At 42.8% G+C, this 25,350-nt stretch overlaps 1 protein-coding gene across 7 annotated transcripts in view; it reads left to right on the top strand.

Annotated features, from left to right (window-relative positions):
* The window catches only part of LOC143024052 (uncharacterized), a 104,429-nt gene that overhangs the window by 34,028 nt on the left and 45,051 nt on the right, over positions 1–25,350 (top strand). For 3 of the 7 annotated variants that reach the window (XM_076182768.1, XM_076182767.1, XM_076182769.1), the window contains one exon: positions 1,387–6,763. In XM_076182768.1, coding sequence (XP_076038883.1) covers positions 1,387–1,431 — 45 coding nt within the window. In that variant the 3' untranslated portion in view covers positions 1,432–6,763. Of the gene's footprint in view, positions 1–1,386; positions 6,764–8,361; positions 8,509–23,965; positions 24,921–25,350 lie in introns of those variants that run through there. The other 4 variants (XR_012966251.1, XR_012966249.1, XR_012966250.1 and 1 more) reach the window with 3 other exon arrangements.

Genomic DNA, 25,350 nt, shown 5'->3' with positions numbered 1-25,350 from the left:
AAGGTGATCATGTTCCTCAATTGCTATTTTGTTATGATTAACACGAGGCAACAACAACTGGTAATGTGGTCCACTTGTTTACTGCCTTGTTTAGGAAGCTGAACATCTTTAAAAATTCTTTCCCCTCTTTCCAATGTCCTTTTCACCCCATCCATCCATCTCATCCTTGGTTGACTCTTCATGTTCATGCCTTTCACCTCTGCCTTCCACACCTCTTACTAGATTAATGATAAACAAATAATCAAATAATATAAATTAAATGGCAGTCATTACAGCATCTTGCTTAAATGTTTATCTAAATGAATCTTAAAGCTTCAAACTAAATTACATTGCACTCTCTGCAGGAAGTTTCTTCCATTCATTAACTACATGGTTGGCAAAATTGTTTCTACCCACTTCCAAATTAAATCTATTTCCTGTCAGATTCTCATTCAGTGTAAGAATTTTGTCACTTTTGATGCTGGCAACCCATTTTAGAATCTTAAATACCTGTATCAAGTCACCTCTGAGTCTATATATTGCTTATTAATGAGACATGAGCTTTTGAAGTTAAAAGATTGCACAATTAGTCGTAGAAATTTATTTGCTTTCTCAGAGGCTGAAATACACTGCTTAGATGATTTGAGATCATTACTGATAATTACCCCTTGATTCTTCTCACTATCCACTTTTGATAATGAATTTCCAAATAACTTGTAATCATACTTACTGTTATTTTTACCTATGTACATAACCTCGCATTTACTTGTGTTGAATTTCATTAGTCACATTTCAGACCATTGCTGTAACTTCTCTAAATCTTTCTTGAATATCTAATTGATTGAAGTGATCATATGCTATCCTGCACAGTTTTGTACCATCAGCAAATTTGGAGACAATAGATTTTAGTTAGTGGTCTATATAATGTATATATACTATGAATAAAACTGGCCCAAGAATGGAACCCTGAGGAACTCCACTCTTAACATTTTTCCATCTAGAAGTTTTGCCATTTAAAACAACTCTCTGTTTTCAATCATTCAACCAGTTTCTAGTCCAACTTAATAGGCTACCACTTACTCCGTGTGAAGCTAATTTAGTAAGCAGTCTTTCGTGGGGGACGGTATCAAAAGCTTTTGCAAAGTCCAAATATATTAAATCTATATTATTTCTTTTGTCATAACTCGAGATGGCTGTGTTGTAGAATTTGAGTAAATTAGTCACGCAAGAATGTTTGTCTGAATCCATGCTGGCTATCATTTATCAAACAGTTACTTTCTAAATGATGTTCGATAGCATCTCTGATTATAGTTTCCATACTAATTCCACTTTATATAATTACAGTAGATCAGTTTTTAATATAAAGTAATTAAAATGTGATTTTTACTTGCTTTATAATCTTTGTAGATTTATACGTGCCGGTTGTGCTGTTGGATGGATGCTGATGATTGAATAAAGTTAAAGAAGTGCTTATTTATTGACTACTTTATGATTATCAATACAGGTAAACGTCGACTTACGATGGCATTAGGTTTCGATAGATCCATCGTAAGACGATTTCATCGTAAGTCGATCCCCAATTTGTGTATCACTCTGTTCCGTGGTCACTGTACCTAGCCTACCTGTATATTAACCACCAGAGATACTGAATATAGCCTATTAAACATGTACAGTAGTTTATTTAATTATTTTTATCCTTTTTACCATATTCAAACACTATAATATGTATTTTCAGTACGGACTTAAATCTCGCGGGCAGCAGCCAATGCCAGCCGTACGACGTGTCGTAATAATACTCGCATCATAAAATATAGTCACCGCTTATATCGATCGTTCTCTCTTTCACCCGCGAATTTTGAAAACCACAGAGAATGGGATTCAGGGCACATTTGAGAGAATGTAAAAACACAGGGGCGACTACAATAAATATAATCAAGATGCCGATATGGCAGCGTCGCGAATCCACTTGCTCCTCATGACGCCTACGTGTGCGGCACCGTATGGAAGGGGTTAAATATATCATATCGTCGTCGTCGTCATCGTAAAGTCGAAAAATCGTAAGTCGCGGCCATCGTAAGTCGACGTTTACCTGTATATGGTTGTATTATTTTCTATCGGTTGAAAAAAGGTAAATATTACCTGTCGTACATTTTGATGTAACTACAAACTTCAAGTAACTTGAATCATTTAATGTGCGTGGATGTGGTACAGATGAGAGTATAAGGGAAGAGATAGGTAGTATGTTTGTGAGAAGAAAGATGGATGTGTTGGCTTTGAGTGAAACTAAGCTGAAAGGGAAGGGCGATTGTAAGTTTGGGAGTGTAAGTGGGAGGTTATCAGGAGTGAAGAGAGGGCGAGGGAGGGAAGGGGTGGCTATAGTAAGTGAAGAGAAAGGTAAATGTGTAGTGGAGTGGAAGGAGGTTTCCTCAAGGATAATGTGGATGAAGGTGAAACTGAGAAAGGAGATGTGGGTTTTTGTAAGTGCATATGGGCCTGGTAGTGAGAAGAATGTAGAAGAAAGGGAGGCCTTTTGGATAGATTTAAATGAGTGCATAGAAGGTGTAGGAAGAAGTGTAAATGTAATAGTACTGGGAGACCTTAATGCTAGGGTAGGAAAGGAGCCAATTGGTGGAGTGGTTGGGAAATGTGGAGTTCCAGGAAAGAATCGTAGTGGAGAGTTGATGGTGGAAATGTGTCTAGAGAGTTGATGATAGCAAATACAGTGTTTCGGAAGAAAGCCAAGCATAAGTACACATGGGAGAGGGTGGTGGAGGGAAAGGTGGTGGATAGAGCTTTAATGGACTATGTAGTGGTAAATAGGATTATGATAGGAAGAATTAGGGATGTACATGTGCTAAGGAGAGAGGGTGGGGGAATATCAGATCATTTTCTGGTGGGAGGTAAGTTGAGAGTGGAGGATAGATGGAGGAAGAGGAAGGGGACAAAAGGTAGGGAGGTGCTTAGAGTGAACTCTCTAAACGAGGGGGAAAAGGAGAAGGAGTACAAAAGGAGGCTGAGGGAGGAGTGAAGGATAGAGTGGAGGTAGGTGTGGAGGAGGAATGGGGATGGTTCAAGGAGGGAGTCACAAAGTGTGCAAGGATGGTGTGTGGAACAAGAAGGTCAGGAGGAAATAGAAGGAAGGGTAGTGAGTGGTGGGATGAGGAAATGAAGAAGGTTGTAGAAGAGAAGAAGCGAGCTTTCACAGATTGGTTACAGAGTAGAACGAGGGAGTCATATGAGACGTACAGGGAAAAGAAAAGAGAAGTAAAGAAAAAGGTAAAGGAGGCAAAGAGGAGAGCAGATGTAAAATGGGGTAAGAGTATGACAAAAAAAATTGAAAGTAATAAAAAGATGTTTTGGAAAGAAATTAAGAAAGGAAGAGGAGGCGAATCAAGTAGAGAAGAAAAGGTAAAAGGTGCAGATGGAGAGATGATAATGGAGGAGAAGGCAGTAAGGGGAAGATAGGCAGAATATTTTAGGGAGTTGCTTAATGTGAAGGAGGATAGGGAGGGAAAGATAGCTGCAGTGGGAAATGCTAAGAAAATGAGAGTGATGAGTGAAGAAAATGGAGGAGAAATAAGGAAGGATGAAGTGAAGGCAGCAGTTAAGATGATGAAAGCAGGTAAGGCACCTGGTCTGGATGGATGCCATGCAGAATGTCTTAAAAAAGGAGGTATAGTGATGGTGGACTGGTTGGTGAGGTTATTTAATGTTTGCTGGAGAGAAGGTAGAGTGCCAGAGGACTGGAGGAGTGCGTGTATAGTTCCACTTTACAAGGGAAAGGGGGACAAGTGTGAATGTAGTAGTTTCAGAGGGATTAGCTTGTTAAGTGTAGTTGGGAAGGTTTATGGGAGGATCTTGATTGAGAGGATTAGGAGAGGAACAGGGAGTAATTGGTGAGGAACCGTGTGGGTTTAGGACAGGTAGAGGTTGTGTAGATCAGATTTTTGTGGTAAGACAGATATGTGAGAAAGCTATAGGTAAGGGGAAGGATGTTTTCTGGGCCTTTATGGATCTGGAAAAGGCTTACGACAGAGTAGACAGAAAAGCACTGTGGGAGGTTATGCAGATATACGGGATAGGAGGAAAGCTTCTGGGAGCTGTCAAGAGTTTTTATGAGAGTAGTAGAGCTTGTGTCAGGATCAGAAATGGAGAGAGTGAGTGGTTTGAGGTAAAGGTGGGACTTCGTCAGGGATGCGTTATGTCACCCTGGCTGTTCAACTTATACATGGATGGGGTGGTGCGAGAGGTGAATGCAAGGGTAGTGGGTCAAGGATTGGAGATGGTTAAAGAAAATGGAGAAAAGTGGGAGGTGAGCCAGTTGTTGTTTGCGGACGACACTGCGCTTGTGGCAGGATCGGAGGAAGGATTGAGGAAGCTGGTGACAGAGTTTGGGAGAGTATGTGATAGAAGAAAGCTAAAGATGAATGTGGGTAAAAGTAAGGTGATGAGATGTACAAGGGGTGAAAGTGGCAGTAATCTGGAAGTGAGCATTAAGGGAGAGCAACTGGAGGAAGTGGATAGTTTTAGATATTTGGGTGCAAATGTGACAGGAAAGGGTGAAGTGAAGGTGGAGGTAGAATGTAGATTGAGAGAAGCGAGCAAATGCCTTGGTGGTTTAAAAAGTGTAATGAGGAACAGGAATCTGGGAATGGATGCTAAGAGGAGACTGTATGAAGGAGTGATTGTGCCAACAGCACTGTATGGAGCAGAAACATGAAACATGAGAGAGGAAGAGAGAAGGAACTTGAATGTGTTTGAGATGAAGTGTCTGAGAAGTATGATGGGGGTTACTAGGCTAGATAGAGTGAGAAATGAGGAAGTGAGGAGGAGAACAGGGGTGGAAAGGGAGCTGGGAGATAGGGTGGATGAAAGAGTATTAGGATGGTTTGGACACATGGAAAGAATGAGTGAAGAAAGACTAGTAAAGGAGGTATGGAAGGCAGATGTGGAGGGAGTAAACATGAGGGGACGTCCTAGGATGAGATGGATGGATGGGGTGAAGGGGGCTTTGGGGAAGAGGGGAATGTCAGTTGAGGAGGGACGGGAGAGGCCAGAAGACAGGGGTGAATGGAGAATGGTTGTATATGGAAAATGTTGTGATGCATGAGGTGGATTGGACGGGGGAATGGGGGTGAGGTAGTGTGTGTGAGCAAAAATTTTTGACGCAGCCTGAAGGGATTTCTTCCCGTCCTCTCCCTGATATGAGGGGAAAGAGAGGGGGGGTCGCCGATTTAATGAAGCGGCCTTGCTGTAGATGTGCTGTGTCCTGCGACACTGCTTCTGACCCAGGGCAGTGGACAGGGTGCAGGGATGACCCGTCATCTAGGAGGTGCTAAGATGGGAGGGAGGGTGGAGGGGTGTGGAGTATTTTCGAGGATGGAATGGGTGGGAATGTTTTTGTGCCTTGTCCTTTTTGGCTACCCCCCTGGTAAGGGGGAAAAAGCCTTGGTATATGTATGTATGTACAAACTTCAAGTAACTTGAATCATTTAATGCATGGTTTTAAAAGACTCATGTGCAGAGTGTAAACTTTATCAATCCATTTCTTAATCCTAACTACATATATAGATATACCAAGGCTTTTTCCCCCTTACAAGAGAGGTAGCCAAAATGGGAAAGGCATAAAATCATTTCCACCCATTCCATCCCTGAAGGCACTCCACACCCCTCCACCCTCCCTCTCATCTTAGCACCTCCCGTATGACAGGTCATCCCTGCACCTTGTCCACTGTCCTGTCGCAAGAGACAGCAAGGCCACTTCATTAGATTGGCAACCCCCCCTCTCCGTCCCCCCATGCATAAAGGAGAAGACGGGGAGAAATCCCTTCAGGCTGCGTCAGAATTTGCTCACACATACAACCTCACCCTCCATCCCCCCGCCCATTCCACCTCATGCATCACAACATCATCCATATACAGCCATTCTCCATTCACCCCTGCCTTCTGTCCTCTCCTGTCCTTCCTCAACAGACATTCCCCTCTTCCCCAAAGCCCCCTTCACCCTATCCATCCACCACATCCTAGGATGTCCCTTCATGTTCACTCCCTCCACATCTGCCTTCCATACCTCTTTTACTAGTCTTTCTTCACTCATTTTTTCCATGTGTCCAAACCATCCTAATACTCTTTCATCAACCCTATCTCCCAACCCCCTTTCCACCCCTGTTCTCCTCCTCACCTCCTCATTTCTCACTATCCAGCCTAGTAACCCCCATCATACTTCTCAGACACCTCATCTCAAACACATTCAAGTTCCTTCTCTCTTCCTCTTTTATGTTTCATGTTTCTGCCCCCATACAGTGTTGTTGGCACAATCACTCCTTCATACATTCTCCTCTTAGCATCCATTCCCAAATGTCTATTCCTCATTACACTCTTTAATCCACCAAGGCATTTACTCGCTTCTCTCAATCTACATTCTACCTCCACCTTCATTCCACCTTTTCCTGCCACATTTGCACCCAAGTATCTAAAACTATCCACTTCCTCCAGTTGCTCTCCCTTAATGCTCACTCCCAGACTACTGCCACTTTCACCCCTTGTACATCTCATCACCTTACTTTTACCCACATTTATCTTCAGCTGTCTTCTATCACACACTCTCCCAAACTCTGTCACCAACTTCCTCAATCCCTCCTCCGATCCTGCCACAAGCACAGTGTTGTCTGCAAACAACAGCTAGCTCACCTCCCACTTTTCTCCATTTCTTTAATCATCTCCAAAACCTAACTCAGTCTCTGCTTTATAATAATTGATCCATGGAATGTGGGAAATGGCCTTTTTTTTTCCCTTCCCAAAAGACTTGTCTGGGCATAAAATCCATAGAGGAACATTTTTTCTAATTTTCAACATGCTGACTCACCTGAGTACTGCCGCATTCCATGGGTTATTAGTCAGAGTTAAACATTCACAAAGTGAAGTTCAACAGCATGGATTTCTGCCCTATTTCTGGAGTCAAGCGGTTCCAGTGTGGGGTGACATTACCACCAATGCTGAAGAGGCATTCACTCTTCACTGAAGATGGTGGAGAGCACAGCATTTTGTTGGCAACTTTTCCAAGTTCAGGATATGAGTTGTGGTGGTCTCTGCTGCACACCAACTCAAGGAATCCAAGTCATGAGGCTCCAGTGGGAGGGAGCAAAATTGATCAACTTTGCTTTGTAGTGTCAGAACAGATTAAGATATTCTTATTTTTTATTTATTTACTTGTTTATTTTTTTAAAGTTTCACTATGCCCAAATTTGACTCATGCGATTGTGAATTTGATAGCAAATAATCTAAACATGAGTCAGTCATAGCTGTCATTATCAAAAAGTATAAAGATGTGTTGTTATGTATTTACTTGTCAAAATACATCAAAAAATTCTTTATAAATGATTCATTTTGGCTCTGAATTGCTGCAAAATGGGAGTAAATCCGTCTGCCAATTTTTCGAACATATAAGCTGCAGGTAAAATCGACAGAGTCCATGGGCGATGCCTGGACGATTTCCTTCCATATTACTCTTGCTTAATATCTGTTGTAGAAACATTGCTGTTAAAAAAAAAAAAAAAAAATGTATATACATATATGTATATATTTTAGTTTAATTTTTTATAAGAAATACAAAACTAAAATTAATAGTTAATATATAATTTGCCCTAATATTTTCTCCGACTTGTGCTGCTGTTTTAAAAGTTTCTCCGGTCGTGCGCCCTCCTGTCTGCAGATTTGATCACCTCTATGGCACTAGACAGCAGTGTAGGTTTACCACTACCACAGCATATTCCTAGCCACCTCATTCCTTATGGTTGTGATGCTATGTGAAAATAGAATAAAGCAAGGATTATTTGGTAGTGCTATCTCATATAACACATGATATGCTGCATGGCCCTATGCAACCACCAGAACAATGTATAATAGGTGAATTACTGAATTGGCACAGTCATTGGCAAAATATTGCCAATGCTGATGCCGAATCCCTTTCTAAAAAAAAAGATGCTGATTCACCAAAAGAAAGTGCCAAGTTTTGGCTATGCTGATTAATCAGCACACCCCAAGATGTATGTAGCAGTATCAGCTGATGAGTAAGGGAAATCAATATCTGTGTATTGCTGTAACAGAAATAATTTATGTCTACAGGAGTATTAGCTGAAATATATATATATATATATATATTTTTTTTTTATCGAGCAAGAGCCAACTTCTTTATTATCATGCTTCATGCATCACTGTATAACATAGAAAGTATTTTAGGGTCTGAGGATGAACCATTTGAACTGCAAATGGAACAGGTATGTATGCATCCTTTCACTCGCATTATAGCCAGCTCATATTTTGTTTTTGAACAGAATAAATAGAGAGAAGAAAAAAATTCTAATGCTACATTATTCTCCCTAGGTTTGAGGCAGCCAGGAATCCTTTTCACCACATTTGATAAGCTCAAGAGGGTTGGTGCGTCACATCTCAGTTTGACTGTATGGAAAATTACGGTTCAATGATTACATGGGAAAGTTTGAGAACTTACTGGTCACAATTTTCTGCCAGGTTGGTTTCTCAGACTTTGGTAAGTTTGAATTATGTAGAACTTGAAGGCCCTCTGAACCGGAGCCTTGATCCCTTGGTTAGAGGTTTCCAAAAAAGAGGTCCTTCCTCATCCTGAGCTCAGGGTAATCTGACTGTTCCAACGTTAGTACGCGACATGTTCCTAGGGACTCTTACGAGATCGAAAAGAGCTCAGAAGGCCACTGGTTAATTTTTACCTTAAGTAATTTCTGAAAATAATTCCCGATTTATTAAACCAAAATTATTACATAGATTTAATAAATAAAATAAAGTAGAGGGGAGTTTAATTGTATCTTATTTAAAGTTACGATAGGCGTGGTTCGAAGTTTTAGGAAAGGCTCCTGAACCAAAGAAAATGATGCTTTGAGGGAAAGTTTGCCGAACTAAGGTATACACTATGATTTCCAATAACAATTACCACAACTGTGGCATTATTATATTTTTTCATTTAACATTATTTGTGTAATGTTAAATGAAAAGGATTATGATAGGGTAGACAGAAAGGCACTGTGGGAGATTATGCAGATATACGGGATAGGAGGAAAGCTTTTGGGAGCTGTCAAGAGTTTTTATGAGAGTAGTAGAGCTTGTGTCAGGATTGGAAATGGAGAGAGTGAGTGGTTTGAGGTAAAGGTGGGACTTCGTCAAGGATGCGTTATGTCGCCCTGGCTGTTCAACTTACATGGATGGGATGGTGCGAGAGGTAAATGCAAGGGTAGTGGGTCAGGGATTGGAGATGGTTAAAGAAAATGGAGAAAAGTGGGAGGTGAGCCAGCTATTGTTTGCGGACGACACTGCGCTTGTGGCAGGATCGGAGGAGGGACTGAGGAAGTTGGTGGGAGAGTATGTGATAGAAGAAAGCTGAAGATAAATGTGGGTAAAGGTAAGGTGATGAGATGTACAAGGGGTGAAAGTGGCAGTAGACTGGAAGTGAGCATTAGGGAGAGTGACTGGAGGAAGTGGATAGTTTTAGATACTTGGGTGCAAATGTGGCAGGGAAAGGTGGAGTGAAGGTGGAGGTAGAATGTAGATTGAGAGAAGCGAGTAAATGCCTTGGTGGATTATAGAGTGTAATGAGGAATAGACATTTGGAATGGATGCTAAGAGACTGTATGAAGGAGTGATTGTGCCAACAGCACTGTATGGGGCAGAAACATGGAACATAAGAGAAGAAGAGAGAAGGAGTTTGAATTTGTTTAAGATGAGGTGTCTGAGAAATATGATGGGGGTTACTAGGCTAGATAGAGTGAGAAATGAGGAGGTGAGGAGAACAGGGGTGGAAAAGGAGCTGGGAGATAGGGTTGATGAAAGAATATTAGGATGGTTTGGACACATGGAAAGAATGAGTGAAGAAAGACTAGTAAAAGAGGTATTGAAAGCAGATGTGGAGGGAGTGAATATGAGGGGACGTCCTAGGATGAGGTGGATGGATAGGGGTGAAGGGGGCTTTGGGGAAGAGGGGAATGTCGGTTGAGAAAGGACGGGAGAAGACGGAAGACGGGTGAATGGAGAATGGTTATATATGGATGATGTTGTGATTGCATGAGGTGGAATGCGTGGGGGGATGGGGGGTGAGGTAGTATGTGTGAGCAAAATTTGACACAGCCCGAAGGGATTTCTCCCCGTCTTCTCCTTTTATGCAATGGGGGGACGGAGAAGTGGGGTCGCCGATTTAATGAAGCGGCCTTGTTGTGGATGTGCTGTCTTGCAACACTGCTTCTGACCCAGGGCAGTGGACAAGGTGCAGGGATGACCCGTCATTCAGGAGGTGCTCAGATAAGAGGGAGGGTGGAGGGGTGTGGTGTGTATTCAGGGATGGAATGGGTGGAAATGATTTTATGCCTTTCCCTTTTTGGCTACCTTCCTTGTAAGGGGGAAAAAGTCTTGGTATATGTATGTATGTATTTCACATTATACTTATCATGTGTGAAAATCACAGCTTATAAGAACTGGTTTTTATGCACATACTTCTTCAATAAACGAGGCTTGGCAACAGTGTTATACTCTCATAACTAATCTTGATCAACTATTTTACCCATTGGCTTTTGTTGTAGTTTTCTGCTTGTAATATTTTTTTTCACTGATGATCAGGCACTTTTATATGTTGCTATTACTTTACTGGTATCTTGAATTAAAATGAAGAAAGCTTATGTAATTTAGTGCAAAAGATAAACAAAAAATGTACAGTGCAGTTTTCTTCAGAAAAAGCTATTGTTATTGCTTCATAAATACTATATGTAGGGAGATTTTATGAACTATTTTGATATGAAATTGCATTATGCTTATTATAACATGGATAGTATGATATATCTCCATGACATGCATCAACCAGTCTTTTTAAAGTGATATAAAATTTTGTTGTGCAGTATGTTCCATTGGCAGAGTTAATATCTCTAAAACATTACTGAAAGAGTATAAGAAATATTTTTTTCTCTCAAGTTTTGCTGACTGGAAACCCACAGCCCCTCAGTAGCTGGCACTGGCCCTGAGGCCTTCCCATAGATCTCTGGGAAGAAATGTTGGACTATTGTGTTGTATGATTGGTTCTGTGTTATTGGCTTGTAGTAGTGGGAATGGAGGGAAGCAGTCACCAGATATCAGCTCTCTAAATGAAAAAGTAGAAGAGAAATTGTCTTAAATTGATGGAGGGGGATCCTGGGTCCCACCCACAAACTGCGAGTCATCATATCCAGATGAAGGTGAGGGTCTTATGGGTTCTGAAGAAGACGGAAACAGGTCTCCGACTCCTGTCTTTCACAACCACCACTTCTATACCCATCATCAGCCCCAACAGGTATATGTGTATGTATATATATATACATATATATATATTTACCTAGTTGTATTTTGTGGGGGGGGGAGCTATGCTCATGGTGTCTCACCTTTGTATCTCGCAGTGTCTAGTTTGCTTTTAAACTCATGAATGGTTTTTACACACACTATTTCCTTGTCCAGTTTGTTCCAAGTGTCTACCACTTTATGTGGAAAACTGTTTTTCTTCAGATCTCTTCTGTAGCTATGTTTTTTTATTTTCTTTCCATGTCCTTTTGTGTTTCTCCTGTCCCAGTTTAACAAGTCCTCTCTATTGGGTATTTCTGTGCCTTTCATGATTCTGTAGATGGTCAGTAGGTCACCTCTCTCTCATCTTTGCTCCAGAGTCAGTAAATCTAGTTTAGCCAATCTCTCCTCATATGACAAGTTTGTGAGTGCAGGTGCCATTTTTGTTGCTGCTCTCTGGATTCTTTCTATTTTCTTTATATTCTTTTTGATACTGGGTGACCACAATGTCACCACATATTCTAGTCTAGGCCTTGTCAATGTGACCAATATTTTTTTTAATCATGTCTTCGTCCAAATATGTAAATGCCATTTTTATCGATCTTGGCAAGCTGTAGGAATCTCCAACAATTTTGTTTATCTGTTTTCCATAGGACAAGTGGTTTGAGATAATTACACCCAAATCTTTTTCGGATCTCTCCTTCTTTACCTCCTTGGTTCCAATATTATAATGTCCTGATATTCTGTTTTTGTTTTTTCCAAACTCCATTATACTACACTTCTTAATATTGAAGTCCACCTCCCATTTCTGACTCCAGTTCCATACTTTATTCAGGTCTTCCTGCAGTAATTCGCAATCCTCTTCAGTTTTTACTTTCATTAACAGTTTGGCATTGTCAGCAAAGAAGCTCATGTAACATTTCACATCCTCATTCATGTCATTCACATAAATAGCAAACATTATTGGAGCTAGTACAGATCCTTGTGGTACTCCACCGATCACCTCTTTCTAATCTGAATATTTTTCTCTGAGGACTACTCTCATCTTTTTACCAATCAGGAAGTCCTCCCTCCATTTTAGTAGGTTCCCTTGTATCCCTCCTATATGTTCGAGTTTCTTTAATAATTTTTTGTGTGGTACTTTGTCAAAAGCTTTTTGTAAGTCCAGGAAGGCATAGTCAGCCCATCCATTCCTTTCTTGCACTATGTCTTTTAATCTTGAATAGAAACATTGAGTTTGTGGTACATGATCATCCTTGTCTGAACCCAAATTGTATGTATGTATATGTTTATGAGCTTTTCAGAATTATAATTACAAAGGATTACAAAGGAGGAACATGCTGCCAACAAGAGGCTTTTTGGTCCATAGCTAGGTCAGATGAAAAAAAATATAATAATGATAAGTAAATAAATAGATAAAAATTATAATATAAGTAATAATGAATAAATAGGTAAATATTAATTAATAATGAATTGACAAACCATACATATACCAAAGGCTTTTTTCCCCTTTACGCGGGAGGTAGCCAAAAAGAAAAAGGCATAGAAACCACTCCCACCCATTCCACTCCCCTCCACCCTCTTCCCTCCCTCACATCTTGGCACCTCCTGGATGATGGATCATCCCTGCATCCTGTCCAATGCCCCGGGTCAGAAGCAGTGTTGTAAGACACAGCTCATCCACAGCAAGGCCGCTTCATTAATTCAGCAACCCTCCCCTCTCCATCCTCTCATGCAGAAAAGAAGAAGACGGGGAGAAATCCCTTTGAGCTGTGTCAATTTATTTCTCATACATGCTCCCTCACCCCCCATCCCCCACCCACAGTGGCGGATCCAGGATAAAAATTTGGGGGGGGCTAACCTGAATTCCTTCCTCTGAGTAGTCTGATGTATCAGAAGTCTGAGGTATACTTAACTTAATAATGTTTTTCAGATATTTCTGTATTTTAGACATATATAATAGAATGTATATTCGTTAGATATTGTTACACGCTTGTGCTAGTCAGTGATAAGGCACTGGCACGCGTATACTCTCACATAGAGAGAAATTATTGCAGGACCCGTGTGTAGTGTTAGTGCACATGGACTCATGGAAATAATAAAAAATAAAAATAGCTTTAAAAAACAGAAATACAAACAAAAACGTGTGTGAACTTCTGAACCTGTTAATAAAAGTATCTAAATTACATTAATAACATACAGCATTGTTCATGGGATCTCACACGAACATCAACCTCCTGTTTTTTGGGGCAAATACATTGATTACACTGTCTATTTCAATATTGAATTCATTGTGAACGCTGAGTAGCACCAGGCCGTTGAGGCGATCTTGACCCATAGTATTCCTTAGGTAGATCTTCAGTCGCTTCAGGGTTGAAAATGAACGTTCGGCCTCTGCGTTGGAGACTGGGAGTGTGATCAAAACTCGGAGGAGCTTGGCCAGGTTCGGATACATTCGGGTCTGGGCATGGGCAAGGGCATCTCCAATGGATTCGAACTTCATTGTTGTTGAATACCAATGCTCTGCTTCCGCCTTCACGAGGCTCAAGGTCTCGATGTCAGCCTCATAAACCTTTGTCGCTTCCAGTACAGCAGCAACATCTCCGTCAGCGCTGCTGAGCAGATTCTTGATCTTGAAGCCAACAGGAATGGTATCATTCCCGAACCAGGTCTGCAGCTCAGTCAATACATGGTCGAGGAATGGGTAATACTCCTCAGCTGTCTGGAAGGGTAAATTCGCTCGCTGCGTTTGGCGCTTGCAAACTCGAGGTACAGGAATGGTGTTGTGTGATAAACCGATCTCCTGGAGGAGCCCCTCTACCTTCTTGAAGATGTCCTGGAAGCTGGTCAGTGCACCTTCCCGGGTCTTGTTTAGATGCGTCACCACATCACCAATCGTAGCGTATGCTGAGACTAGATCAACCATAGGGGACTGCAGGGCTCAGCTCGGCTCCACAGTGTGAGCTAGCACAGACTCGGCGACGGCGAGAATCAGAAAGCACGGCTCTCGGATTGCTATCAGTAGTAGTCCCGCCGTCGCGTCCAAGTTGCTCTCGTTCTCCAGAAAGACGGTAATAACTGGCAGAAATTCCATAAACACAATGAGTCGTGTCGCTCAACCCATCTAGTAGCGCAGAGGCTGACCAGCTTCTTCCACTTCGTGGACGTGTGGTCTTTTACGAGCTCAGTAAACCTCATCGAGCGCATGTTTGAGGAATAGATGTAGTTATACACTTCGATGGGAGTCTGGAGAGCGAGCTTGACCTCCTTGGTGTCACAGGCCTTGGTCAAGACGAGGTTGAGACGATGACTGAAACAATGAATCATCTTTGCGAGCGGGTATTCTCGCACTACCACAGCTGCACAACCTCGAAACTTTCCCATCATGGCACTGGCACCATCAAAACAGAGGCCACGACAGTTGCCCATGTTGAGGCCGACACTCTTTACTGTGCCAAGCAGGAGGCGAGCCAGGCCTTCCCCAGTCAGATCCTTGGCATGAACAAAGCCAAGGAAGTCCTCCCTTAACTGACCTCCCCTGAAGTGACAGACGCAAATGGTTGCCTGTTCTTTCCCTGAAACGTCGGTCGTCTCGTCCATCATGATGGCGAGGACTCCAGAAACTGATGATACCACCTTCTCTTGCACCAGTTGCCCTGCAAACATGGATATTTAACCCCCGGACCTGGCAAAACATCAGAAAGTACTAAAATCGATTAAATGACATCCTTACAATGATTCATGGAAGAACAAACTGGGGGGGGCTTCAGCCTCCCCCCCCCAAATCCGCACCTGCCCACCCACTCCCCCTCATGCATCACAAAATCATCCATACACAACCCTTCTCCATTCACCCTTATCTTCTGTCCTCTCCCGTCCTTCCTCAACAGACATTCCTCTCTTTTGTAATGCCCTTTGTACCCCATCCATCCATCCCATCCTAGGGCACCCCCTCATATTCAATCCTTCCACACCTCTTTTACTAATCTTTCTTCAGTCATTCTTTCTATGTGTCCAAACTATCCTAATACTATTTCAACAACCCTATCTCCCAACTCCCTTTCCATTCCTGTTCTCACCTCCTCATTTCTCACTCTATCCAGCCAACCCTTATCATACTTCTCAGACATTTCATCTCAAACACATTCAAACTCCTCTCTTCCTCTCTTATGTTCCATGTTTCTGCCCCGTACATTGCTGTTGGCACAATCACTCCTTCATATAACCTCCTCTTAAAGCATCCATTCCCAGATGTCTGTTTTTCATTAGACTTTTTAATCCCCCAAGGCATTTACTCGCTTCTCTCAATCTACATTCTACCTCCACCCCCACTCCTCCCCTTCCTGCCATGCTAAATTACACTTACTGGCAAATCTGCTCGATTACTGCTTTCCAAATTCATGTATACCTTAGCTTGCTACTCCATAAACTTCTGCCTGGCCAGGTCTTGTATTTTTCTTTAAATTCCTCATAATATCCCAAGTTCACACTGTCTTTCTCCGCTTCCAATCCTTGCTTGTTCATAACTAACTTGTTTCCCGTTTTCAGTGTTGCCAATTGGCTTATTCGAAACCGATTCACTTTGCATCATCAACATTCGTACGTCTCAATACATTTTTGACTCCAATATTTATTTTCATTTCATTACCCTTTTTCCTCTATAATGCATATCACAAATATACATACATACATATACCAAGGCTTTTTCCCCCTTACAAGAGAGGTAGCCAAAAAGGAAAAGGCATAAAATCATTCCCACCCATTCCATCCCTGAATACACTCCACCCTCCCTCCATCTTAGCACCTCCTGGATGACGGGTCATCCCTGTACCTTGTCCACTGCCCTGGGTCAGAAGCAATGTCACCAGACACAGCAAATCCACAGCAAGGCTGCTTCATTAAATTGGCGACCCCCCCCCCCTCTCCGTCCCCCCATGCATAAAAGGAGAAGACGGGGAGAAATCCCTCCGGGCTACATCAAATTTTGCTCACACATGCTACCTCACCCCCCATCCCCCTGCCCATTCCACCTCATGCATCACAACATCATCCATATACAACCATTCTCCATTCACCCGTCTTCTGTCCTCTCCCGTCCTTCTTGAACAGATATTCCCCTCTTCCCTAAAGCCCCCTTCACCCCATCCATCCATCTCATCCTAGGACGTCCCCTCATGTTCACTCCCTCCACATCTGCCTTCCATACCTCCTTTACTAGTCTTTCTTCACTCATTCTTTCCATGTGTCCAAACCATCCTAATACTCTTTCATCAACCCTATCTCCCAACTCCCTTTCCACCCCCGTTCTTCTCCTCACCTCCTCATTTCTCACTCTATCTAGCCCAGTAACCCCCATCATACTTCCCAGACACCTCATCTCAAACACATTCAAACTCCTTCTCTCTTCCTCTCTTATGTTCTATGTTTCTGCCCCATACAGTGCTGTTGTTGTTGTTGTTGTCGTTCCCTAGACTGTCTGTCCGAGCAGTCCCGTCTCCCCAAGGAAAGCCACAGCCAAAGCTGGGTTTTCCCACAAATCCTTTATAGAGTGTATGTAGTGTTGTTTGCGTGCATGATTGTGTATAATGCAGTCTTCCATTATGTGTTGTATAGTATGGGGTGAAGAGTTACATCCTGGGCAGCTGTTCACAACACGGTCGTCCAGCCTCTTCTGGTAGCGTAGAAGTGCTGGGTGGTGACCGCATCGCAGTCTGGCCAAGTGGACTCTGTCCTTTCGTGGGAGAGAGGATTCAGAAGGGTGGATATCAGGGGGTCTGGCATGCAGCAGTGTGTTGTCTTTCAGTGTGTTAATGGAGCGGTGAGTGATATGATTATGAATATGTTTCCGGAGGCTGGTATTTGGTGGTTGTGGAGGAAGAGAAGAGAGTATCTGTGCGTAATAAAGGTCTTTGGGTGTTGTTTTAATGTTTCTTGGTGTGTGTGGGTGTTCTGCTATGTAGTGTAGTGGGTGTGATGTGTTTGTGGTGGCTGCGGCAAGTGTTTGTGTGCCGGGTGGTCCTTGACTTTGAGGACTTTTGTTTCATGGTGTAAATGGTCTGTAGGTATTGTATTTGTGCAGCCTGTAATTATTTTTAGGGCTTTGTTTTGTATGATTTGAAGGGTGTTGTGGTGTGTCTCGCTGAGATTAGGAGCCCATGCAGGACTCGCATAATTCATCACTGAGCGTATGCATTGTTTGTATATTGTTATATTAGTTTCTTTGTTTTGTCCAAATGTTGTTCCAGTGATTGACTAAAGTGCATTAAGTCTTGGTGTGCATTTGTTTTTTATGTTTGTGATGTGTTGTTTGAAAGACATGGATGTATCGTATGTTACACCAAGAATTTTTGGCGTGTTTGTGTGTGGTATTAGAGTGTTGTTGATGTAGAGATGAGGTATGTATTTGTGTTCTTTTGTCCAGTTGGTGAGAAGTGTTGCTGTAGATTTGGTTGGAGCTATTTTGAGTCTGTTTGTGATGAACCATGTGTTGTGTGTATCAAGGTATGGCTGGATTATTTCTGCAGCTTTGTCTGTGTTACGATGTGTGCATGTGATTGTTATGTCGTCTGCGTAGGAAGAGATTTGTATTTCTGAGGTGTCTGGTGTGGGTAAGTCATGCATGTATAGGTTAGATAGTGTGGGGGATAGAACTGAGCCCTGTGGTACTCCGTTCTTAATGTTTCTGATGTGCGATGATTGGCCATTATATGACACATAAGCATTCCTACCTGCCAGATAATTGGCCAGCCATCTTTTGGTGTTATTGTGCATGTCTGTGTTATATATTTTATTTGTTAGGTTGTGGCGGGGGATAGCATCAAAAGCTTTACTAATGTCCAATGTTATAAGAAGTGTTCTGTGGTGGGGGCCTATCTGAATTGATGCCATCTAAAATTCGTTGTGTGAGGTTAATCAGAAGAGTGTTTGTGGAGTGTAGTGGCCTAAAACCGTGTTGTGAGTCAGGAAGGGGAATATATGGTGTGACAAGTTGAAGTATTAGGCGTTCAATGACTTTAGAGGGGGTGCAGAGAAGTGTGATTGGGCGGTGCGATGTTGGGATTGTTGGGTCTTTGTTCGGTTTTGGAATGGTGATTATTTTACCATGCTTCCAGATGTCGGGTATAGTGTTTTGTGAATAGCTGTAGTTTGCAATGTTTGTGAGTGCGTGTATACCTTGTGGTCCAATGTGTTTTAGGTGGATGTTGCTTATGTTATCAGGGCCACAGGCAGATGAGTGTTTGAGATTATGTATTACGAGTTTTGTCTGACTGTCTGTGAAGGGTGTATAGTCTGAGTCTGTGGGGAAGTCTTTCTTACGTCGAATGGTGCGTCGGTCGTCAGGGTGAGAAGTAAGATGGCTTGTCTGTGCAAAATGACGTATGAGTGCATTTGCTTGTCTGTTTGAGGGTAGATTATCTGTTGTTGTGATTATTGCTGCGTGAGAGTGTGTAGTGTTACTGTTGGATAGTGTAATGCTGTTGAGTGTCTTGTACAATTTGCTGGTGTTTGTTTTGTGATCAAGTGTATTGATGAAGTTTTGCCAATTTTGTGTTTTTTGTTCATGTATTTTATTGGCAATCACAGTATTTAGTGTTTGTATTTGGTCTGCTATGTTTTGAGGGATAGGTGTGGGGGTATCGTGTTTAAGTGTGTCACGTTGTCTGATGAGGCCTTGTATTTCTGGTGTGAAGTTGGGGTTGTGTGATTTTCTGTTGCCTCTAGGGATGTATCTCTTGTTTGCATTTTGTATGATTGTATTAAAAGCGTGCACAGCATTGTTTATGTTTGTGATTGGTGTACTGTTAAGTGTTTCAAAATGTTGTTCTGTCTCTTCAGTAAAAGCTTCCCAGTTAGCTCTCTTGTAATTGGTGTAAGTGTGTCTGTGGCCAACTGGGGTGCATCTTGTTTTGGTGGTGATGATGATTGGAAGGTGGTCAGAACCAAGGGTTCCGACCACTCTCCATGATGTTGTTGGGGTTAGGCAGGGGGAGGAAAAGGTGATATCAGGAGAGGAGGGAGTGTAGAGGGCTTGGTGTGGGATATGTGTATGATTATGCGTGTTGTTCATGATAGTCAATGGGTCGAACTGAGTCTGTATATCAAGCCCTCTGTCTGTGTCAGGGTTGTCGACATACCAGGCGGACGACTTGGCGTTGAAGTCACCACCCATGATCAGGTTGGGGATTGAGGCTAGTTGGCTAAGTTGAGGTCTGAAGGTGTCTGGAACTGTGGGGGATGATTGGGGGGGAATGTACACGTTAACTATTGTCAGTGTTGATTTGTTGCCTGTTCGGATTCGAATGGATTGGGTTTCTGTTGTGTTATCTGTGGTAGGGAGGAGAATTTTGGTTGTGGCACTTGTGTCCACAAATCAGATGGAGTGGTGGATCAGGGTGATGAGTCCACCGCCATAGCCGTCAGTCCGGTCTTGTCTGATGGTGGTGTAATAATGAAATGATGGTGTTTTGTGTGAGTGTCTTAGTTTTGTTTCTTGTAAAATTGCAATGTGTATGTTGTGTTGTTTAAGAAAGTGTTCAAGTTCAAGGTCCTGGAGCTGCAGCGTCTACGTCATGGGACCACCCCCCAACCCCAAGAGTTGGGTTTCTGTTGTGTTATCTGTGGTAGGGAGGAGAATTTTGGTTGTGGCACTTGTGTCCACAAAACAGATGGAGTGGTGGATCAGGGTGATGAGTCCACCGCCATAGCCGTCAGTCCAGTCTTGTCTGATGGTGGTGTAATTATGGAATGATGGTGTTTTGTGTGAGTGTCTTAGTTTTGTTTCTTGTAAAATCGCAATGTGTATGTTGTGTTGTTTAAGAAATTGTTCTAGTTCATGTTTTTTAGTGTTAATACCGTCAATGTTGTGTTGTAATATGTTGATGTTGTGTGTTTTGTATGTGTTGTATGTTGCCGTTTGGGGCTGAGGTTGGGGTGGTAGTTGGGAAGGTGTAGGATCTGGGTCAGAGGGGGGAAAAGGAGAGATCGGGGACAAAGGAAGGGGAGTAATAATCGGGGGTAAGGGCAAAGGGAAATTGGGAGTGGGTAAGGGTGTTGGCTGTGGTTGGGGAGGTGGGAGTGGGGTTACTGGAGGGCAGGTAGAACATGTCCAAGTGTTTGTGTATTGGTTTGTGTCAGCAAGTGTTGTACAAGTGAGGTGGGCCCAGTTTCTGCACATATTGCACTGAACTGAGCCCTTTGTCTGTCTGCTCGAAGTAATGGGTTTAGAGCATGTTGGGCATGTGTATTTTGTGGTGGGCCCAGGATTGCTCTCTACATCTCCGGCTAAAAGTAGAAGAAGAGGGGTGATCGCCGGAAAATCACCCCTCGGTGTAGAAAAAACGTAATATTGCATGTTGGAAAAAAGGATTGTGGTACTCCCCAAGGTAGGCGTAGCTCCTCTTGGGGATCGGTGCCATCTGCGTAGAGCTGATGGCCAGGGGTGGTTGCTGCCGTTTGGCCCCCAACTCTTGGGGTTGGGGGGTGGTCCCACGACGTAGACGCTGCAGCTCCAGGACCATACAGTGCTGTTGGCACAATCACTTCTTCATACAGTCTCCTCTTAGCATCCATTCCCAAATGTCTATTCCTCATTACACTCTTTAATCCACCAATGCATTTACTCGCTTCTCTCAATCTACATTCGACCTCCACTTTCACTCCATCTTTTCCTGCCACATTTGCACCCAAGTATCTAAAACTATCCACTTCCTCCAGTTGCTCTCCCTTAATGCTCACTTCCAGATTACTGCCACTCTCACCCCTTATACATCTCATCACCTTACTTTTACCCACATTTATCTTCAGCTTTCTCCTATCACACACTCTCCCAAACTCTGTCACCAACTTCCTCAATCCCTCCTCCGATCCTGCCACAAGCGCAGTGTCGTCTGCAAACAACAGCTGGCTCACCTCCCACTTTTCTCCATTTTCCTTAACCATCTCCAACCAAGAATTTTCGGTGTGTTTGTGTGTGGTATTAGAGTGTTGTTGATGTAGAGATGAGGTATGTATTTGTGTTCTTTTGTCCAGTTGGTGAGAAGTGTTGCTGTAGATTTGGTTGGAGCTATTTTGAGTCTGTGATGAACCATGTGTTGAGTGTATCAAGGTATAGCTGGATTATTTCTGCAGCTTTGTCTGTGTTACGATGTGTGTATGTGATTGTTATGTTGTCTGCGTAGGAAGAGATTTGTATTTCTGAGGTGTCTGGTGTGGGTAAGTCATGCATGTATAGATTAAAGAGCGTGGGGGATAGATCAGAGCCCATGTGGTACTCCATTCTTAATGTTTCTGATGTGCGATGATTGGCCATTATATGACACGTAAGCATTCCTACCTGCCAGATAATTGGCCAGCCATCTTTTGGTGTTATTGTGCCTGTCTGTGTTATATATTTTATTTGTTAGGTTGTGGCGGGGGATAGCATCAAAAGCTTTACTAATGTCTAATGTTATAAGAAGTGTTCTGTAGTGGTGCCTATCTGAATTGATGCCATCTAAAATTCTTTGTGTGAGGTTAATCAGAAGAGTGTTTGTGGAGTGTAGTGGCCTAAAACCGTGTTGTGAGTCAGGAAGGGGAATATATGGTGTGACAAGTTTAAGTATTAGGCGTTCAATGAATTTAGAGGGGGTGCAGAGAAGTGTGATTGGGCGGTGCGATGTTGGGATTGTTGGGTCTTTGTTCGGTTTTGGAATGGTGATTATTTTACCATGCTTCCAGATGTCGGATATAGTGTTTTGTGAATAGCTGTAGTTTGCAATGTTTGTGAGTGCGTGTATACCTTGTGGTCCAGTGTGTTTTTAGGTGGATGTTACTTATGTTATCAGGGCCACAGGCAGTTGAGTGCTTGAGATTATGTATTATGTATTTCATCTGACTGTCTATGAAGGGTGTATAGTCTGAGTCTGTGGGAAAGTCTTACATCGAATAGTGCGTCGGTCGTCAGGGTGAGAAGTGAGATGGTTTGTCTGTGCAAAATGATTTATGAGTGTGTTTGCTTGTTGTCTGTTTGAGGGTACATTGTTGTGATTATTGCTGCATGAAAGCGTGTTGTGTTAGTGTTGGATAGTGTAATGCTGTTGAGTGTTTTGTACAATTTGCTGGTGTTTTTGTGATCAAGTGTATTGATAAAGTTTTGCCAATTTTGTGTTTTTTGTTTGTGTATTTTATTGGCAATCATAGTGTTTAGTGTATTTGGTCTGCTATGTTTTGAGGGATAGGTGTGGGGGTATTGTGTTTAAATGTGTCTTGTTGTCTGATGAGGCCTTGTATTTCTGGTGTGAAGTTGTGGTTGTGTGATTTTCTGTTGCCTCTAGGGATGTATCTCTTGTCTGCATTTTGTATGATTGTATTAAAAACACCCTGTTTGTGTGTGTGACAAGGGGAAACATTTGATAGACTGTAAAGACAACAGGAAGAACAGGATGATGATAAAGGCTAAACTCATAAAATCAAATGAAAAAATTTATAGCTCGTCAGCCAGTCTGTTGCCTAGGTTCTCTTGCAAGAGACATGTAGCCCCCAGGAAACCAGTCACACTCATAAGTTCAGACCATAAGTTACTCAGTGAAGGGATTTTGTAAAACTGGAGTGAGTGTGTCTTCTGTGTGGTGATTACATCCAAGGAATTCTGCATTGGTGTTGCTCTAATATGGGTGTACATTTATATGTTTACTCACCATATGTTCAGTACTTTTCTTCATAAGCTTGTGTAATAACTTACTAACAGCAGACTTGAGTGCACAACCTACATCTTCTACCTGGCCAGGTCACATCACTTACTGCTCCATTAACACACTAAAAGACAACACATTGCTGCATGCCAGACCCCCTGATATCCATCCCTCTGAATCCTCTCTCCCATGGAAGGACAGAGTCCACCTGGCCAGACTCCAATGTGGCCACCACCCAGCCCCTCTTAACCCCTTCCATACGGTGCCGCACACGTAGGCGTCATGAGGAGCCAGTGGATTCGCGACGCTGCCATATCGGCGTCTTGATTATATTTACTGTGGTCGCCCCTCTGTTTGTACATTCTCTCTAATCTGCTCTGAATCCCATTCTCTGTGGTTTTCAAAAAGCACGGGTGAAAGAGAGAACGACCGATATAAGCGGTGACCATATTTTATGATGCGATTATTATTATGACACGTCGTACGGCTGGCATTGGCTGCTGCCCGCGAGATTTAAGTCCTGTACTGAAGTGGTTAAGCTACCAGAAGAGACTGGATGACTGCATTGTGGACAAATGCCCAGGATGTAACACTTCAACCCATACTATTCAACATGTCATGGAAGACTGCACTTGACACAATCATGCATGCAAACAACACAACATACACTCCATAAAGGCTTTGTGGGAAAACCCTATTTTGGCCATGGCATTCCTTGGGGAGACGGGACTGCTCGGACAGACAGTCTAGGGAACAACAACAATAACAAGAACCTGGCCAGGTCTTCACATTTTCCTTCTCACATTTTAACACTGCTCGTGTTGTCCATGTTGGGGCTAAGGTAGTTCATGGTTATTGTTATATTCTTATGCTCTAATGATGTCTGGCTCTTTGATAAGTAGCAGATCTAATCTCATGGGAATGTCATCTCTTACCTGAGTCACTTCCTTTACCTACCGAGTCATTGTGTTCTCCATTTCTATATTTAACAGGGCTGATGAATGAGTATTGGGATGCTTTGGACACATGGAAGGAATGAGTGAAGAAAGATGAGCAAAAGAGGTGTGGAAGGCAGAGGTGGATGTAATGAACTTGAGGGGATGAGTGAGGATGAGATGGATGATCAGTTGGCGACATATGCTGCTGAGGGGTGCATTGCTTCACTCAAATGCTAGCACCAGTGCCCATAGTCTCTGTGAACAAGCTCTTATGCAGCCACTCTTCCCTCGCCAAACAACTCTTGATCAACTCGCCTCAGCCATGAATTCTTCATCTCCTGCATTGAGGGTTGTGGAGACAATCCTGTGAGTAGGATCAACATCATGGAAATGTGCCACATGCTCATATAGCCAGAGTTGACATTAGTGAATTATGCTGATAGCTGGCCTAGACCGAGTCCGATAGTACAGTTTCTGGTTTCATAAAAAGTCATTCCAGCAATATCCCATAATTCTCCGAAGGAGCCTAGTACCCAATAAATTTTAGACTCCTCTTTAAATCAGCATTCAGTGTCCTTATCTCACAGTCATACAGCTATACAGCAAGACAAGGAGCACAAGTGACTTGAAGATTTGAGTCTTTGTCTTGCATCAATAATGACAACACCATGTACTCTAGTTGAGAGAATTCCTAACCCCCATGGGCAAACACCAATCTTCAAAGTACTTCCTGACATGACCAACCACTATTATGCACTACATTACTACATCATACATACATACATATACCAGAGGCTTTTTCCCCTTTACAAGGGAGGTAGCCAAAAAACGAAGGCATAAAAGCCATTCCCACCCTTTCCATCCCTAATACACTCCACTCCCCTCCACCCTCTACCCTCCCTCTTATCTTGACACCATCAGGATGACAGGTCATCCCTGCATCTCGCCCACTACCGTGGGTCAGAAGCAGTGACTCAAGACAAAACACATCCACAGCAAGGCTGCTTCATTAAATTGGCTACCCCCCCCTCTCAGGCTGCTCATGCAGAAAAGGAGAAGATGGGGAGAAGTCCCTTCGGGGTGTGTCAAATTTTTCTCACACATACTAACCCCGATCCCCTCATCCATTCCACCTCGTGCATCACAGTTTCCAAGACTGTACTGTCCTCACCACGTGCATGAACCATGTCATCCAGTAAGCCCCCAAATGCCTGAACTTTGGTCTTGGTCCAGGAGACCTGAGGACCAATCAGTCTCGCCTCCCTGTGTGCAGTGACTTGAGGGCTGCAACCAGGACCTCCAGAAACTCTGTCCAATGGGACATTCTCTGTCAGATCAACCGTTAACACCCTCATCTCTCAGATTTTGATGAAATTTGGAATAGTGGGAAATTGTAGGCCCTGAATCCATTTCTGAAATTTTTAGATCAATCAGACAAA

The sequence above is a fragment of the Oratosquilla oratoria genome, unplaced genomic scaffold, assembly GCF_046742065.1.
Source record: "Oratosquilla oratoria isolate Oo_2021 unplaced genomic scaffold, ASM4674206v1 SCAFFOLD86, whole genome shotgun sequence".
Classification (NCBI taxonomy): domain Eukaryota; kingdom Metazoa; phylum Arthropoda; class Malacostraca; order Stomatopoda; family Squillidae; genus Oratosquilla; species Oratosquilla oratoria.
The sequence above is the reverse complement of the archived record's forward strand: the minus strand, read 5'-3'. Positions and strand labels throughout refer to the sequence as shown.